Source organism: Motacilla alba, chromosome 5, assembly GCF_015832195.1.
Source record: "Motacilla alba alba isolate MOTALB_02 chromosome 5, Motacilla_alba_V1.0_pri, whole genome shotgun sequence".
Classification (NCBI taxonomy): Eukaryota; Metazoa; Chordata; class Aves; order Passeriformes; family Motacillidae; genus Motacilla; species Motacilla alba.
In genome coordinates, this window is record NC_052020.1 from 13,108,165 (window position 1) to 13,127,461 (window position 19,297).

Here is a 19,297-nt window from a genome sequence, read left to right on the forward strand (position 1 = left end):
TATAAAAAACATTATCAGAAGCTTTTTAAGCACTAGCTCATTAGTTCAACTGGTGGTTTCTGTATTATTTCAGGCAAATCAATGTGTGTAATAAGAACTAACTTACCAAGTACATTTTTTCATTAAACTCATATTCTTTTGGGAAGTCCTAATTGATATCCAAGCAAAAAAGATGGAAGTTAATTGACTCTAGCAGTTTAAAAGAATAATATAAAAAAGCAAGAAAGCTTCTTCAAGGGTAATTTCAAAAATAAAAGAGTAGAAGAATGGACTTCCACACAAAATTAGGAAGCCTTAAATGTCTTACTGGCTCCAAATTGACAAACATTAGCTTAAAAAAAACATTAAAAAAACTCCCAAAACGCCTTCTCCATCCTAAAAACCACATGCCAATGTCCCTTGTTTGTTTATACTATAATTAGATTTTAGCAGATTTTTTAAAACATTAATTCAGTAGAATAAGTATATTTGAAAAATCCTCACAAGTAGCATCAAGCCCAACTGTTTTTCCTGCCACTTGACACAAGGTGACATTCTGAACAGACACACATATTCATCACTTCATTTCTCCAACTGGTAATCTGACTTTGAAAGCAAAACAATTATGAGATTTTCAAACTACAAAAGCATTCCAGTCTACATTTCACTTACTGGTACTATTCATGTAACTTTCAGGGACTAAAAATGGAAAAGAGAATCCCAGAGACCATCCTAGGATGTCTTCATCAACTAAATGAATATATGGAGACTCTCAATATGTGATACACACACTGTGACACTGAGTGCAGTGATCTGATATAGAGGAGCAAATGTGTGTTTGGAACAGGAATAGAAGAAAGAAGGAAAGTAATGAGCATTCTTTACTTTTTTAAGTGGAAAACAATTACCTGTAACTTATATTGTGTAATTGTTTATGAATAAAAGGTAACTGAGGGTTGCACTTCACTTCCTGGCTCTTCAAAATTTAAGCAAATTTCAGGAAGTTTTAAGCATCCACAGTGATTAAAAGAAGGAAAACAAAATAGCATGCTAATCTCACTTATTCTGTTTGCAATACTGTGACAACATTAAAGAGATTTGATTAGCCAATCCCATATTGGCTTTCCCAGGAGATAAATGCCTGAAAAATACCATTCTGCACTGAAGGAAAAAGTAAGTCTTCTTATATATTGTCTCTGTAAAGTATCGTTCTGATTTGCACCATAGGTATTACTAACAAACATTTTCCTTTAATTTAAGAAAATGCCACTTTGCCACATCTAGTTAAAGACAGGCCTATTACTAACCTTTTTGTATCTCCTTTCTGGACTTTTACCCAGTGCTCCACTTGAGCCATGTTACTTTTCCTTTGAAACTGCTTATCTGGATTTGTTCTGGGAACAAACCCTCTTTTATATGAGCCAGTACCATTCTGCTCCACTAGGCCAGCACTCATACTCAATGAACTAGGAAGGGTTCCATTCTTCTCAGCTGGCTGAGGCTGAGCTACTTGGGACCATGATGAATTCCTTAAGTCTGGAAATAATGAATCAGCTTCTGTCACTGCATGCTTAGCCTTTCCCTTTTTGGTTTCCAGAGTTTCTTTTCTGTGGATGTAACGCTCCTCCTCCTCCTTTTCTCTTCTTATCTCTTCACGCTTATCGTATCCAAGCATTTCAGCTGATTTCTGATAACTTTCTTTTGTGTCTGTAATCTCTGCCTTCACACACTCTTTGCAGGCATCCACATGATTGACTTGGGGAACAGCTTGCTGATCCACTTTTTCAGTTTCCCTGAAAAGAAAAGGGGTGTCAGTAATGAACACTGTTTAATTGTGAAAAGTTGGTGTGGTCTCTTTTACAAAGGATACCCACAAAATCACTGTCTGCAGACTGTGATAAATTTGACATGTTACAATAAATATGCTCAGCAAAACTCAGTTGCTATCCCAGTCAGACAAAAGTTACCTTTATTGTGCTGTCAAGGAAGCAGAAATTACTTATATATACCTGTAAAAATGACTGAAAATACTAGTATTGTATGAGAGAAGTGTTCAACATTACATTATGTACAAAAAAGCTGTAAATAAAAAAATCTTCCTATCCCAGGAAACCAAAAAACCAAAACTCAGCTGACAACTGCTCATGGCAAAACATAGAAAAAGTCTTTCATATTTTCATAGATGCCTCAGGGACTAGTCACTAGTCACTGGCCAAGAGGACAGAGCAGTATCTACATTTAAGTCAGTACTCTTGCCCAGGGAATTTCTGTTGGGGAGCTACTCCTGAACAAAAAATTGCTCCATGCTGCAGTGCACACTGGTTTACTTATTTACTTTATTGCCTAAATAATATCAGAAATCTTGATATTCAATTTGAACACACTATCAAATGTCTGAGGATTTCAGTTTCATGTTGCTTTTGACACATAACACATTTCATTTGCAATTTTCTTCATCTCCTTATAACAATAAGCTTCTCAGCAACTTTTTTTTCTCACAATGTAATGGGTTCTCACTGATCTCAGGGTAGCACCCCATCTCTGAAACTAAGTTTAGCCTCTTTAAAGCTTTATGGAAAGTAAATTTGGAGTAAGTGCCACGATAAAATTGTTTTCACTTCAGTCTAATTAGAAAAGAATAGTCTACTTAGGAGTAAGGACATTGGATCAATACTTCTAATGTGCCAGACTTCCCTAATTTTTCTTCCAATTATTCCTGACCTTACAAAGAAGATAAAGAACCAGGTACCAGATTGTTTCTTGAAATTTAAATTACATCTAGTAAGTCTTTACACAATATCATCTTGAGTATAAAGCTCTGGAAGAGACACTGATCCCTTCCTTACATTTGACTGGCCAGAAGAAAGCAGTGTGAAATACTCAGAGAAACTGCACCATAGCATTTCAATCTTACAGTGGCTAAAGCAGGGCTGTCTCACACAGCAGTGTTCCTTCACATGGAGGAGTAGGGAAGGAATCACATTCCAAAGCCAAAACATCAAAAAGGCTATAATTTAGAGAAAAGGAAAAAATCTGGAAGCACATTTTGGCACAGCTGAATTTGCTCATTATCAGTTCACACCTGCATAAATTAGTTGATATCCATTAACTCTATGCACTTATGATTTACCTGTCTTTAGCACTCTTTTCTCCATTAACAGCACTTCAATCCTAATTCTAAACACTCATTTGAAACAACTCATAAAATTTCTGTTCTTCCTCTTTTACTTCTCTCTCCCAAAGGCTGCCAATTGGCTGTTGCAAGTGTATGAATTTGCCCACAGAAACTGGAACTTGTTACCTGAAATTCCCTAAAATATTATATACAGAGAGAAATTAATCCTGGTCACTAAATGTAGGCATACAACTTGCACACATATACAGATACTGAAGACCAGGTTTTCTTAATACCAGTTAACTATTTTGCAACAGAATAAATTAAAAATAATGAAAGAGAAATTAAATTTAAAATAAAGAGAAATAAATTTAAAATAATTTAAAAGAATTCCTTAAAATATGATAAAGTCTTATGTACATATCTAGAAACAGCAGCATCAGGTACCACCACGGGTGCGATTTATGTAAGATATTACATTTTTGTAAGATTTTAAGGTTTTTTATGTAAGATATTAATTTTTTTTTTAAAAGCTTCTGAGTGGAACTTGCCTCTTCAGTGAGGAGCGTGTCTGCATGAGAGCAGCCTGGTTCATAGCCCGGATCCAGGCATTCATATCCTCCTGGGTGTCAGCACTGAAGTAGTACGTCCTCATCCCTGTGTGCTCTGCCTGAGAGCCAATGACAGAATTCTTGTTATAAATATATGCCCTCATACCTGTGTGAACAGCCTGGAAGAAAAAAGAAGAAATAAAAGTCAGACAGCTCTTTCACCTTTTCCCCCAAAAAAACTGACTTAAAAACAGCTTTTCCTTGACTATTTCTTGAATTTGGGGTGAATTATCATGCTGCCACAATGGGCTGTAAGTGCAGTAAACTCAAAAGGCAAGGCAAGTTTTACTGAAATTTTTCTGCCTATTTCTAGAACTATTACACTGAAAATCCAGTGCTTCTGATTTCCAAAGTGGGAAATTTCAGCGTTTCTTTTTCTTTTCATTGATACATTTCATTTGCCCCAAATACTGTACTAAACAAATTGAAGAAATCCCTATACTGAACAAATTTAAGAAATTCTCAATGATATGTGCATCAGCAAGTCAATTTTCCTGGCTCATTCAATAAAGAAATTTCTTCAGACAAAACATAGACAAAAAATCTTACCTTTTAAGCAATTAAACTGCTAATTTAAGAACTGATTATAATGCATGTTAGGATCTTTTGGTTAAAGCGTGCACTTGAACACGTATTAGCTGCAAAGTCACAAGACTTACTGATAAAAGTTAGTAACACTGATGGAATTATCACAGCACATCAAATACTGACAATTATCTCTGCACACTAAAATACTCCATGAAATTCCACTGCAAACTAGAGGGACTGGGCAATTTCTCCACAAATATATTCAATATTCAAATGGATTCAAAATGGAATATCTTTGTAACTCTAGGCTAGTTGAATTTAATCAAATCTCATCCATATTTGTTTTAGCAATAGTATAAATATTACCAAATCATATAAGCCCTGCAACACTTCAGATTAGCAGGGAGAGATCTTCTTACTTTCCAAAAAAACTGAAGACACTATACTTTGCTTGAAAGCTCTTGTAATGATATTAAAATGAAATCAGTAATTAAAACTTATTTTTATAAAACTAAGCCTGCTATCACACACAAAAACTAATAGCATTAAATACTGCTGACATGGGGATTTTTAAAAAGAAAAGGAATTATATCAAATTTTTAATTTGGCTACATCTGTTTCTAAAGGGTAAATGTATTTTGCAAATCCTGCCTAAATAATTGGTCTTTTTTATATTGATGCAACCCTCTCCCCCTCATGACTCTAAATCAAATTTTAAAAAAAATATTGGAGACAATCATAGATGGCTTCAGAAATAAAAGTTTTGACAAAACCCAGGGTATTCAATCCAATGCAGCCCTTCCTAAACATTATAACTTTAGTTGTTTTCCTAGAATTTCCCAAATTACCATGACCTTAGAGACTTGTATCAACAACTCCAAAGAGCAAAATATGTGCCTGCTATTACAGTGCTTATAAGTAAGTTCTGTGCAGAATTTCCTCCCTTCCTCAGGCAGGCTGTTCCCCTGAATGTGTGAAATGTGGCCTTTCCCTTCTGTGCCTCAAGCAAGGAAGCCTGAGCTTGTTTTGAAAACTGGAGACTGAAGTAGAACAGCCAGCTAGAAAAAGGAGGAGGAGGAGAAGGAAGAGAAGGAAAAGGTTACATAAAAGTCAAGACTCTCTCCTGCTCAGAAGAGTCTCCACTTCCCAACAACATTGGCCAAAAAGGGAATTCAAGGTGGTTTCGTCTCAATTCCCACCATCAGCTGCCCACCTGAACACAGGAAAACAGGACCTACACATATTAAACAACAGCTCTGATCAATCACATATTTAGAAAGCAAAGGACTTTATTCATGTTTGCCTGGTTGAGTCCTTTGGTTTTTCTTTGTGGTTATTGGGGGTTGTCTTTTTTTCTCCATTTTCAGAACACAAGAATGCTCAAAGCAAATATGGTTTAGAAGCATTAATTCATTATAATTTACAGTTACCATCCAGTGTATGAAGTGACTAAAAACTGGCACCTCCAGATATAAAGGAAAACGGTGACTTTAATGTGAGACCTTGACTATGCATAATGACTACTGAGTTGATCCCACAGAAGGTGTTAAAATTCAAAAGTGAATCGCTTCCTGCAGCAAAGCAGACTATGCATGTCCCACTGCAGATGATGCAATAGGACCCAACCATTCACTGGTTTTATACTTGCTTTAAAAAACCCAGAATTTTGGGGAACTACCTGCAGAGACTGCATACCACACCAAGAAATGGATTTAACCGCTGTCTTAATTGACCTGTACACCCTGATCAACATAACCCACTTGTGTTTTAGGTTTCTCTCTGAGCAAAGCTGCAAGCTCTGCCTAAGAGGCTGCAGGTGAAAACAGTATCAAAATGCAAACTGTGCTGCACCACTCTCTCTTGAGAGACTGAAGCTCTCACAGCCACAAACACTCCCAGCTTCAGAAGGGATAGTGGAGATGGTGTGTGATTATCAACAAACACAATATCCTGAAGTTCATGATATATAACACTGGTTAAGGGAAAATTCAATTTTATTTCAGTTATTTATTAGTAGTGTGTTTTAAATGCAAGAAAACAACTTAATGCCAATGTCCTGTAGCTGTCCCTGCTGGCAGACAGAAGCTAGTGGGACTTTTGGGTTTGGGATTTTTTTTTAAGCCAAAGCTATTAGGATGGCTACAGCATACTAAAAAGCCTAGAACACAGCACATGCTCACATGTACACCATATACACAACAGGGAAAAAATAATATTGGTACCTATTCATGCACTCAGATGCCTTAATGTGGATAGATTGAGAAGAAAAGCAGTCTCTCTCCCATAGTGCACAGTAGGAGAAATGGACAGTAAACCCCAAGAGCATATCAACAGGACAAGGACAAAAAATTAAACCAGTTAAAATCATTAAAAGATTCATATTTAAAAAAAAACCCAACCCCCAAAATCCACTTAACAAAAGACTGTACTAAAAGTAACTAATGCCTACAGCTGTTATGTTCACCTCCACTTGTTCAAAATACCTAAGAGAGAAAAGCCACCATTCACAGAACAACGGGATAACTCAAGGAACAGTTTTCTAATAACTGTAATCTTTCCAAGTTACTTCTGTCAATGACCTATAATACACAGAAAATTCTTCCTTCCCCTGAATTTTGATATCTATGAACCCTTTCTGAGCAAAAACTGAAATAACACTCTGAGCCTTCACTTACAAACTCAACAACAGCTTACTACAACCTAACTCATCTTTCACCCTTAAATAATATTGAGCTTTTTGAGGATTTCTAGAAGCTTGAACCCTCTCCTCTTCCAAATTCACAAACAGCACCTCTCAAATTTACAACCCTTGGCATTTCTTCACCTGACTCCCCAGACCCAGAGCAATATGGGAGCCTAAGGAAGCAATGCTGACTCAGAGAACATAAAGGAACAAACTATGTCAATTTTTTTTTTTTTTTTAGGAAAACCAGTGAGATCAAAGAAACAGACAGGAAGTTTGTCAGTGGTCTAAGCAATGAACAAATACTTCCATTAGTAAGACAAATTAAGAATTATATAATAATTTTCCTTATTTGAGGACAACAAGGCTTCTAAAGAGACTGTGATGACATGAACCTACATAAACTGATACTATTCCTGTCCAAAACTATTGTATCACTAAAAAGTACAGTCATTTCTCTGTTAATCACAGGAAGCATTTCCAGCTATATATGACTGTTTTGCAAGCCTTTTCACATTAAAATCTAAACAATGAATTTGTGCTCACTCATACTGATACCAACAAAAATTATTCTTTTAAAATGCAGCTATTAGATTAACTAAATATCTTTAGGATGCGAGCTGCTGAACTAAAAATGCAGTAAGGACCCTGCGTTCCAAGCTCACACACAGCTTAGTGACAGTGGCTTCCAGCTAGTCACAGCACTTTGCTTCGCACAAATAGAGGAAGTGAAAAAATTGTCAAGACTCAAAAATTGTATCAAGATAGAGATCTAAAAGTACAGCTTCTAAACAAAAAAAAAAAAAAAAAAAAAAAAAAAAAAGAAAAAAAAAAAAATTAAATGCACATACTGATATATTTCAAAGTAGGGGTTTGGTTGCATTTCAAAAGCCTATAGGCTGTTCTGCAGGCCTGTAATTGTTAAACACCCAAAGAGACACAAAAACTTAAGCTGGACATCAGGAGGTGATGAAAGGAAAAGGATTTTGAGAATTCCTACAGCACACATTTTAACGCTGTGCAGGATTTAACACAGACCCCAGCGACCATGTATTTTACAAGCTTCCTTCTAACCAAATCATAGGCAAAAAGCACTCATGTATTTGCTTAGCAAATTTCCTTCCTCTAGTTTTGCAAACAAAAGAGTTGAATTTTTTTCCAGTTTTGCTGTTTCCCTGGCTTCCAAATTCATTGCCACTTCAAATGGGAGCCAATCCTTCTGTTGTAACAGAAGATTTACAACAATCTCAACAAAGAATAGGCCAAAGGTAAAATGTGCCATGGCACATTCTCCCACTCATTCAGGCCTTCAATGCAAAAAAGTCTTATCTTTATTTTGCACTTAATGTGCTCGTGTGCTCTATTTCTGGCTGTGCTACGCTGTGAGACAGAATGTCCAACTAGGCTCAGGGTCTGGAGGTGTTCTGGAGAGAGGAGATAAAGGTAATGGCTGCTGAGTGATGGATGCCAGCACGGGGTGCTCCTGCTGTGGGGTGCCCACAGCCAGCTCTGTGACCACTGAACATCAGTGCTGGACAGGGTCCGTGCCACAGGAACGGCACAAAATCCTCCTGCTGCCCTTGGAGTTGGGTCTGAATACAATCAAACTGCAGCATCCAAACTGCAGTCAATCATTAAACACCTCAAGCAGAGTTACAACTGGCCTGACAAACTGATACATGAAATGTTGATTTTTGTACATAGTTTTCTAGCATAAATTTTCTCTTGCTATCAACACACTATTTCTATCTCTATCAATAGATATAGATAGACCCTGGGTGGAAAGTCTCATGATATTTCCAGAAAAAGACTCAGATTAAATACCTGGCAGAGCTCATACAGGTATGATATCCTTAAAGAAACAGGGGAAGTCTGCATTTGTTTCTGGAAAGATTTAACCATGACCAAACCATGGAACTCCACTCCACTTGGCCAGTGGTGACTTAAGAGCATGTGTAAACACCATTTGAATAACATAAAAAGCAGGGAACCCTAGAAGAGTACATTGAGTTCCCCTCTTTCAGTATGTGCTTCTTCCTAGGAAAAGGCTCTAGAAAAGGAGGGCTTTAGGCATCACACTCAGTAAATACTGGAGGTGGAATGTTTTTCTTAAACAAAAATTTCTTTGTAGCTTTATCCTGATAAGTCATGCTCAATGCATTTGAAAAAGTACAATAAACATTTCCACAAAGGGCACCAGGTCTTTTTTAAACACATTTCCCAAGTTAATATTTGCTTAATAAATTTCAAACCACTATCCACTTGAACATAGAACTGAAAGTAGAAAAGGCAGTCTTAGTTTTAAAACACCTCAGAAAATCAATATGCAAGAGAAAGTCACATGTTTTTCATAATTTCAGCCCAGAAAATATTTAAACAGAGATTCCTTCTAGAGCTCCTAAAGTATGCCTGATCAAAACCTGATTTGTAAAATACTTTAAGGTATGTAGCTGATTTGCTTGATAGAAAAACAAGTTCAGCTCAGGCACAGAACTGCCACAGGCACAGAAAATCTGCTACAGGCATGGAAGTTTCTGAACTTTGCCTAAGCGCTGAAGTTTTGACAATCATTTGGAGTCAGGTTTTTGCACTATCAAGAAATACATGTTTTATTCCATATCTGTGGGCTTTTATAATAAAGACTAGAACTGCAAATTATACAATTATATTTTTTTTAGAAAAACAAAAAAAACCCACAAAACCACCCACAAATTATATCAAACAAGAGTACTTTTTCCTTTTAAAAAGTCCATACCACTTAGGATGACTAAGTGCTGTTATTTTCTAACTATGAGATCTGAGTCAATTATTTTATTTTTAAAAAAATCACAACAAAACCAAACAGACATCAGTCCATTATAAGATCAAGTACCCTATTACAAAGTAAATAAGACAACTTTTCTTCCAATTTGTACACAGTACTGGAACAACTTGTCAATACTAATTGCTGATTTTAGAAATAGGCTCTTCACTCAGAGACACTTCATTAAGCTCTAAGGACACTTACAAGGTAACAGACGTGAATGTCAATTCATAAGCAAAAAAAAAAAAGTGCTAGGTCACATTTGAACAGGCAGTCAATAAACCTGTCTGCTTTTAAAAGCTAATAACAAGTAAAATAGGAAAACAGATGGTGTTCTTGTTTACAACAGCAGCTTTTCTAATGCAAATAAACTGATTAGCTGATAAGCTTTGCAAATGTACCTTAAAAGAAAATTTGCGATTTATACGATCTTCAGGTCCAACTGGAGATATGACATAACTAGGCAATGGGATGCTCCCCAGAACAGACTCTTCTCTGCTGTCTGTGGAATAAAAAACAGAATTTAACTCCCTGAACTGTTCAGTGGGCTAACAATATATTCTCCTTTATGGACACAGAGAAAACAGGCATTAAGCAGAAACAACAGTGGTTCAGACTGAACATAAGGAAAAGCATTTTCCCAAGGACGGAGCAGCAGGGGCACAGGCCAAGGGAGAAGCTGTGCCATCTCCATCCTTGGAGCTTTTCAATGCCTGACTTGATTAAACCCTGAGCAACCTGGGCTGACTCCATTCCTGACCCTGCTTTCACCAGGCACTGGGATGGGACACTTCCTGAAGTCCCTTCTGACACAAATTCACTTATGACTCAACACCAATAATTCATGCAGAAAAATATCTTCGTTTTAAAGAAAAAAGTTTGGAGTTTTTTTCTTAATCAGATTCAGTTTTTATTGAGGTTTTTTTCTTGGGGGGGGGGGGGGGGGGGGGTGGGGTGGGGTGGGTGTTGGATGATGCTTTTTAGCTCCAGCCAGAAGAACACACTTCAAGAATAAAGCTTATTGTGCCAAATGAACAGTGACAGGCTGCAAGACATGATGGACCTTCCATTTAGCACTGTACATCTAGGCTAATGGCTGTAATTAGGAAACCTCTCTTACTGCTGGTTCCAAGTGAACAACAGCAGAAATACAGCATCTAGAAATATGAATTCCAAGTCTGATATTCTGTAATGCTTTTCAAAAATTGTGGCACATGAAGTATTCAAAATTTGAAAAATAACCCTATGTAATACCTAGTTTGATATCAGATCACATTTAACCTTTTTTTGGTAGAATTACTGGATTCAGAAGTTCTTGCTCTTACTTTGTTCCTTGGATTAAAACTGAACCAATGCCTTGATCTGGCCATAGCACATTCTCAAAAAACTCAGACGTCCAAGAGCAAGCAAGTAGGTACAGAACACAGACCAGAGATGGGATAAATCTTGATTATTCCAGTCAGATGTTCTGCAACGTAAACTGTGGCATGTATCAAACAGAAATAATGTGAAAAAATATCATACAGCATCCATTGCTTCCCCTACTCCGGCCTAGAATTTGCTGTGCATTTAAGATGTCTGGCCAAGCAATTGTTTCACTGTTCATCTCAGAACAACTAACTTTATCTGAAGAGTTCGGTTAGTTCATGCATCCACCATGATTTGTACAGGTGAACTGTTCAGACTAACTCAAAACAGCTAGTATTTACTCACCTTTGTAGTAAAACAAACAAAAATCAGCAAGCACAAACCACCGTCTCTTCCATAACCGCATTCCAGAGCTATCCTGAAATGTAAGAAATGTGGGACACTTTTCATTGAAGGGAAGTTAACAGACACAGTGTTGATCCAGTGAGTAGTTTACCAGAAGTTTACCTAAACATGATTGCTAAGTGCAAAACAAATCATTTATATCTTAGCAAAAATTATGTACTAAGAAAGACAAGAGGCAAAACATTGAGCTATAAAATAATGAGGGCAGAATAGTCAAACTGCTAATTTTCATTAAGCAATTAAACCCTCATCCTAAACAGCATTCAGATTAACCTTGTACACAACCAATGCTTATTTTATCTGCAATAAGGAAACCAATAGTGTTTCTGGATGGCACAAACTCCAACAAAGATTGCCTGCAGACCAAAATGAAAATCACTACACAGCTGTGAAGTATGACCTCACATTTAGGCAATGATATCCTATAATTCAATCACCATATGTTACCCATGCCTAAAATGTAATTTAATCAAATATTCCTTAGGAAATAAAACAGGATGCATAATGTGCACATTTTAATGAAGTATAATATAATATGCCTGTGGAGATATATATAGATATAGATATATATAACCTTGTCAAAATGAGTATTATTTGCATTGAAATTAATTTCTGAAGCTTTTAAAATTGCAGACCTAGGCAAGTACAACTTCTTCAGCTTGGGTAGGCTTTGATGAGACCAGCAGGATAAAAAGCACCTTCAGGTTTTAAAGGGCTTACAAGCAAAGGTTAGGAGACAGAAGGAACTAGGATCACAACATTGCCCTAGCTATTTCCCTCCTCCTTTCTGCAATCAAATTAAGTATGGAAGGACTTTGTTCCCTTCCCATTTTCATGCTACAAGGCTGGCAACACATATACTGTGGCTGAGTTCTGATTCTGTCCTGAGAACTAATGGACTTGGGTAGTGGATGTTAACAGAGCTGAGAGTGGAACACAGCAAAATTACATCTCTCCACCCAGGAGGAAGCAGACAGCTGTCAGCTATTTCACTTTCCTGTGCATGTAAAACCATAATTGTAAGCCTCAGATTTCAGCCTCCTTCTGCCCACCCCTAAATCTAGCTGCTGGATCTCGGGTGATAATCTGGTAGACATGGGCTGCCAAATGAGAAGCAGAGGAACTATTCTCATAAAACAAACAGCTTTATTTACTTATTACACTCACAGATGTGTTTCTGTCAGCTTAAGAGTTCAAGACATAGCAGCTGTAGAATTCTGTTCACTGAACGAAATTCTATAATCCAGTCTTTGCTGGCTACCGGTCTCGGTGACTGCAATGTGTGGTGGATGTGTCCCCATTTCCCATAATTTTCTCCCTCCTGCTTCTGGAGAACAAAAAGGCACAGGGACTGGAATTAAGCCTTTGATCAGGGTAGAAGGGCATAACCAAGTAGATAGAATAAGGTCTTCACAGGGAGCCTCAGGCTGACTGTGTTCTGAGGGAGTCAAAGATCAGCCTGACAACCAGCCAGCAGGATAAACCAGGGAAAATAACCAGATTTAGATAACAAAGTTACAGCCTCAACACTGAGCTGAGATGGTGAATTATCAGTTTCCTCTTCTGAATCAAAGCCATTTGTAAACCTTGGTTTTCACACTTGCTGAGCGCAAATTCCTCATTATGGAAGTCTGCGTAATTACCCAGCACAGCACTGCCCAGTGCCACCAACACCGGAGCTTGTGCTTTCTCAGTTCCTTGGAAGCACTGGCTCTTCCTTGGTGCTTGCATTGAAGTATATGAACAGAAACAGGTGATCACATGCATACCTGCTTGTGCAGCCAGCCTCTCACTATCACAGGAACATTGGGATTCCTCCTGATGGCTTGCTCCCTCTTTCCAAAGCTGTGAACTTTGTTTCCAGTCTTCACAACCTGCAAAGTATAATGGAGCAGTGGTTTCTAAACCATACTGAAACTATTTTCATATTGCAAATACTCTCACTGCAATAACTTATACTTCATTACACAGCAACAAAGTATTCATGGCATTTTCAAGGGCAAGTAAACAGGCAATGATATTTACAACAGAGCAAAGTCAATCTTCCACCTTCATCAGCATGGAGTGCCAGCTCCTGCTGAAGAGCAGCAGCACTGGTGTGTCAAGTCAGAAGGCAGAACTGTGGAAATTTTAGTGTGCCTGGGAAGAATTTTTGAGAGCTGCATGCAAGTCTCTGTGGAAAATACTGCACAAGTCTCTGTGTGCACAGAGGACTTTAAGCAGATAAATCTTACTCTTGCTCTTCTTTGTTTGGCTTTTCGGGGGGGTGGGTTGATGGGGGTTTTTTTGGTGGATTTAAATTTTTCTTTGCTGTTTAAATTCAAACAACATTGACAGCTTAATAAAATGTTTGGACTCTGGCCCTGCAAACAAAAGGAGAAGACAGTGACGCTACCAGGGAAGAGACCTACTCGGCAGCCAGTGGAAATCACAAGCACTAGGTAATGATCTGTGTCTTACCGAAACCTCAGTTCTGACCCACATGGACAAAACTATTTCAAAAACAAACAAGCAAGGCCCATCCATGTGTGAAAAAGCACAGATCACTCAATGAGTCTCAGCCCAGTTTGCTCCTCCAAGTGCTTCAGGACAGACTACCCTTCCAGTTGCTGCCAACTTCTCCAAGCAAAGAGCTGTCCAAATTCTTTCCTACAGTGTCTCTCTTCTTAATCTCTGAGCTTGTCAGGATACAGATGCTCTGTGGGCTGCAGGCAAACAGCAGCTCTGGAAACAAGTATATTCATCACACACAAGGGATAACATCAGAAAAATATCTCAGTGTACTGCTCCTGCCAGTCAGGCAACATCTGGACTAGAAGACAGTATATAATGTAAACAATTCCAGCAAAATATTATAACTTGAAATGGATTCCACTGATTGATTGATGAAGACTTTGTTGTTGTTGTTGTTGATTAACTGATGAAGACTTTACCCATCTGCACGAAATTTCCTATCTTAATGAAGGGTTAAAATAATAGCTACAACCAGTATGGGAAAACGCACTTCTTTTTTGGTGCTACAGCATATGAAGCAGCGAGGCAGATGTAACAGGAGTGAGGAGCAGGATTTCCCCAGCAGTGCCACCACAGCTCAGTGAGAGCCTGCACAAGACCCAGCAGCACCCAGGGCATCACAGGTGGTCACCTGAGGAAAAAGCCCATACTTGACCACCTGTCCAGGGTTGTTGGCACATACCCAGCAGAGCAGGCTGTAGAACAGGTTTCTGAGGAGGTGCCCCTGCCATCCAGCTGGCAAAAGCCAGTACACAGCACAAGTCAGGTGAGGATGGTATCACCAGGATCTCCCAGGCTGTGTCTCTGCCAGACCTGTGCTAGGGCACTCAGCCAACACTCGGCTGCAGAGCACTGGCTTTGGGCAAACACAGCCATATAAGGGCTTTTGTTAAGAAAAATGAGAAGCAAACCATACAGTTGAGTTTTTAAAAATTGTCGCCAATGTTAAGATGCAACAGCTACATTAAAAGGGTGATGAAAAATAATGAGGCCTAAATTTGTTAAAGCTCTGAAGGTAAAAAATCTATTTTTATTTTGTTTTTACTTTATTTATACTTTGCAGCTGAGCATAAATCAATTTACAAAATGTAGAGAATTTAGTTTCCTAATCTTTCTCTCATGTAGATCTTTGGAAGGGTGAAGGAACTGAGGAGCACTTGAAGTGCAGCTTATCTAGCCTTACAGCAGCATTTAAATTTGATTTTTTTTTTTTAACAGATCTTTTAATCAAGCACTTTCTCTGATGTTAATAATTTAAAAATGCAGACCACAATGTAGAAAAATCATCCTTGGACTTGGTAAAGAGACCACATAATTTCTATGGCATAGGAGTAGGAAAATTTTTCCAAAGGCTGTGTATTATATGTCAATCTAATACCCACAATGGAAACAAAAGTATAATTTTATAGTGCTTCACATAATTAAAATTCTCATATAATCTTCAGTATTGATCATCTCATTTTGCTCTGGAATAAAACAAAGCATAATAGATACTGCAAAGCATAACAGATACTTGGTCATGCCTTGGTTCCACTGGCTAAACTAAGAAATTGGTTTAAAAGAAAAGGTGTACTTTTAAACTATTTCTCTGCACTGCAGTAGTCTGTTCCTAACTTGAATTCTTCTGATTTCATTGTCAGGAACTTAAAAATGCAGGTCAGCACAGCTGTCTGTATCACTGAATACACAGAAGTCACTTTTGACTTCAGTACATTTGTTATGCTGACTTGCTTGTGAATGACTGCCAAGTTTTTGCAACAAAACTCAAAAATGTCAAAAGCCAAAATTTTCAAATCTCTTTCCATCACTGCTTCATCTTCTTTCTTAGAGTAGCTTGTAGTTGAGGAGGAAAGTTGCTAACTTATTATGCAATTTTTTTTCTTTCTTTTAAACGGGACAAACAAAAACAGTAGACAGACAGACTTTTTTTTTAACAGATTTTTAAAATAGTAAACAGGAAGACTATTTTGGTCAAAATATGTAAATACATATGCATAATAAAACATGGAACTTTTGACCTAGAAGGAATTTTAAAAAATCAACCCATAAAAAGCCAGCCGAGGCTTTTAAGTCATAAACTCTTTAAGTCAAAAAAATCTCAGTGTTTCAGATAGAAATGAACTTATGAATCCTTCCAGTATCTCTAAGAAAATGAGATAAAATCCTTATTTTTCAGATAGAAAAAAACTGAAACTCTCCAAAAATCTCCAAATTTTGAGCATTCACATACAGTGGCTGTGAGCTAGACCCTGTGTTGTACTCCAGCTCCAGACAGTCCCAGAGCTGGCACATCACATTCCTGTCACCACTGCTTGTTCCAGCTGCTAGACACATTCTTTACTTGGATTCCTCACCAGTTTACCTCAGAGAAATACCATCAACTACCAGTGCCCTCAATAATTCAATGACTTGTGTTATGCAGAACCCATCCAAAACATGCTCTCAAAATGCAGATAGTAGATACATTCCCAACCGTCCTTTCATTTTTGACTTGGCCAAAGTCCTGTGTGGCACAGTAACACTTACAAACTTCCATTCACAGCACCAGATGTTTTAACTGACTAAATTCCCAATCTACCTTACTGTCAAACTGAAACAGACCCTTATTCCTCCATAACCTTAATTATTAATCAATATAAACGGCTTTTAATATGGTTAATCATGTAATTGAATTGGCTATGAACAAGATGATCTTTGGGACAGAGAATAATTGCAGTTCATCAAAATGCCCTTTTGCTTTTCGTTCCCTCAAATCCATACCCCTCAAATGTCAAAGAGTAGGATAGACTGCTTTGGTCCAAAATCTTTAGATGACTTACTCACACAGTTCCTGCATCAAAACACCAGCCCCAAATGTGCACAGCTCCATAGAAAAAAAACAGTCTGAATTTGGTCAGGATTCCAACACTATGCATACATCATTCTGTGATGGCATTTGCAGGACCATATTATAGAAGCATTTAATAAAATTTAAAAAAAATTAGCCATGGCTAAGTAGAGAACATGAACTTGTCTCTGGCTTCATGATTGTGCTTCATGTCTGCATCTGAGAACTCACTCTTTGAAAGAATGATTATGGAATTTAGGGAAGAAGATATCTAGAAATAGATGGAAGGACCTTAAAATCTACTCCCAACCTGCCAAAAGTCAACCTCAAAGTGGAGGACACTGGTTATTTCACAGCCTTTTTCCTCATTGCTAGTTCACTTGAAATAATTTCTGTGTTAGACTGTGAAGGAATTCAACAGATCTGACTCCACGAAACAAGAGAAGTGATTTCAAGCCTGTTAACACATGCAATGATGAAACACAGCATATGCAGGAAAGATGTTGGTTCATCTTCATTAAGGACCCAAAGTAGAATGGATCTTATAAAAACAAACTTGGTGGAGAAGCAAAGTACTGGCAAAGCCTCTCTGAGAGATTTATTCTAAGTCTAAAGCTGCCATGTGTTAAAAAATCCACACCTGGGAGCCTGCCAGAAGCATGCATGGCCACCCTTACAGTGGACTGCAAACAGAAATAAGAATAGGAAGAGAGACCAAAAGCAGACCAACCAAAGCCTTGGGACGTGGTTCTGGATATTCTCTAAGCTGTGATGAAAAAAGCATCACCCTCCTGTTCAGCTGTGTGGTTCTGACATGCCCATGAATTAGCCCCCAGCAGGTGGGTGGCCTGGGAGTGGAATCCAGCCCCAATTTTTGGTCTCTGACTAGATCAGTGCAAGCCGGGGACAGAGGGAAGCTGCAGGAGCAGGGGTCAGAGGATGCACACTTTTTGGCAGAAGTGTGATCCTGGCTAAATTAAAGCCAACTGTGTCACTGGAGAACTCCCCAACTCAAAGCTCCCTATCAGGTCCCCAGTAAGTTTTTGCTGGTTTAAAGATAGAAAAAATGAGCTTTCTGCCTCTCATGCAGGCTTTAAAAAATCAGAGTAAGGAGGATAAATATGGTAAAAACAAATGCCAACATACTTTGGTAAATTCAACTCTTCAAATATCAAAAAGAAGTGTTTCAACTAATTCAAGTAACCTACTAAGTTTACTGTTTGCAGTGATAACCTCATCTAGCACTTTAAAGATAAATGTATTCTTGAGGTATGATACATTATAATCTTTGTGTTGGTTCAGTAACTTACACACTTAAGGTTTTAAGAAATAATTTTTAGCTTCTCATGAAATTGTACATCTCCTGTAACCAAGCACGTCAAAACATTAGTAAAAGATTTTAAGTATTCCAACTAAACAAAATATCTTTGCAATAAATTCAGTGAAATCCTTTCTTAAACTCAGTTATATAAGAGGCTGCCCACTTTTGCATTTAAAAGAAAACCAACTGAGAAGTTTAAGAACTGCAGTCAAAGTTAAGAAAATTATCTCTGCTAATTCGTTCAATATTGCTCTATTCCTTTTTATCCACCCACTACCATTCTCACTGTTCTGTAATTTATTGTAAGGTCAAAGAAGTACTAAAATAGATGGTGACACTTCAAGTACAGCACTTTATTATATTTTCTTCAATAATGGACACAGACAGGTCCTTTGTCAACGACAAGGAATGAACTTTTCTATTATTAAACATCATGTGTGTGAACTTGGTGCCTGCACTGCTTCTGCAATGCAGTGATGGCAGAAAAGGATTTAATTGTTACTAGGAGGAGGAAAGGCAGTAAGATTTCACGAAAAAGTAAGAACTGCAAATTCCTGTTATCGTGCATCACTTTTTGCCATATACACTGGACTACTAAAACACTTGCTGAAATAGTAATATTACATATATTTACTTCCACTTGTAAAACTCAAACTTTCCATGTCCCAAGGATCACAATGTAAGAAGTTACCATTCAATGCTGTCATGTGGGCATACAGTGCTTCTGAAAGAGCTGTACCAGTGCTGTTACTGCTGTATACAGTGCTGTCAAAAGATTTGTGTCTGGGTAGAAGATACTACCTCTCCTCTGAGGTCTTACTAGACTTCTAGCTAAATCCACAGCCCTACTGAAATCAGCATAAGAATACTGGATTTAAAATCAGTGAAGTTGCGATCAACAAGCTTAAAAAAAAATAGCTTTTTCCTTTACCTTAGAGCCAGGTTTTGTATCAAGAGCAGACGTAGTTACTGCTGTGGACGTTTCACTGACCATGCTTGAAGGCCTTTGGTTAATTTGTTGGTTGGACATAGATGAATTCTGTCTAGAAAGCAAACAAAACCAGATAATCTAAAGCACATTGTTTCAAACATTCAGTGTAGCCTTTTTATATTTAAAATTCACAGTGTGCAAATGAACGACAA

General features: G+C 37.7%; 1 protein-coding gene across 8 annotated transcripts in view; it reads right to left on the minus strand.

Annotated features, from left to right (window-relative positions):
* PLEKHA7 (pleckstrin homology domain containing A7) overlaps positions 1-19,297 on the minus strand; it is a 146,357-nt gene that overhangs the window by 35,560 nt on the left and 91,500 nt on the right. For 6 of the 8 annotated variants that reach the window (XM_038139893.1, XM_038139895.1, XM_038139892.1 and 3 more), the window contains 6 exons: positions 19,086-19,197; positions 13,262-13,366; positions 11,433-11,505; positions 10,121-10,221; positions 3,646-3,824; positions 1,287-1,772 (listed from right to left, as the gene is read on the minus strand). In XM_038139893.1, coding sequence (XP_037995821.1) covers positions 1,287-1,772; positions 3,646-3,824; positions 10,121-10,221; positions 11,433-11,505; positions 13,262-13,366; positions 19,086-19,197 — 1,056 coding nt within the window. Of the gene's footprint in view, positions 1-1,286; positions 1,773-3,645; positions 3,825-6,455; positions 6,597-10,120; positions 10,222-11,432; positions 11,506-13,261; positions 13,367-19,085; positions 19,198-19,297 lie in introns of those variants that run through there. The other 2 variants (XM_038139894.1, XM_038139899.1) reach the window with 2 other exon arrangements.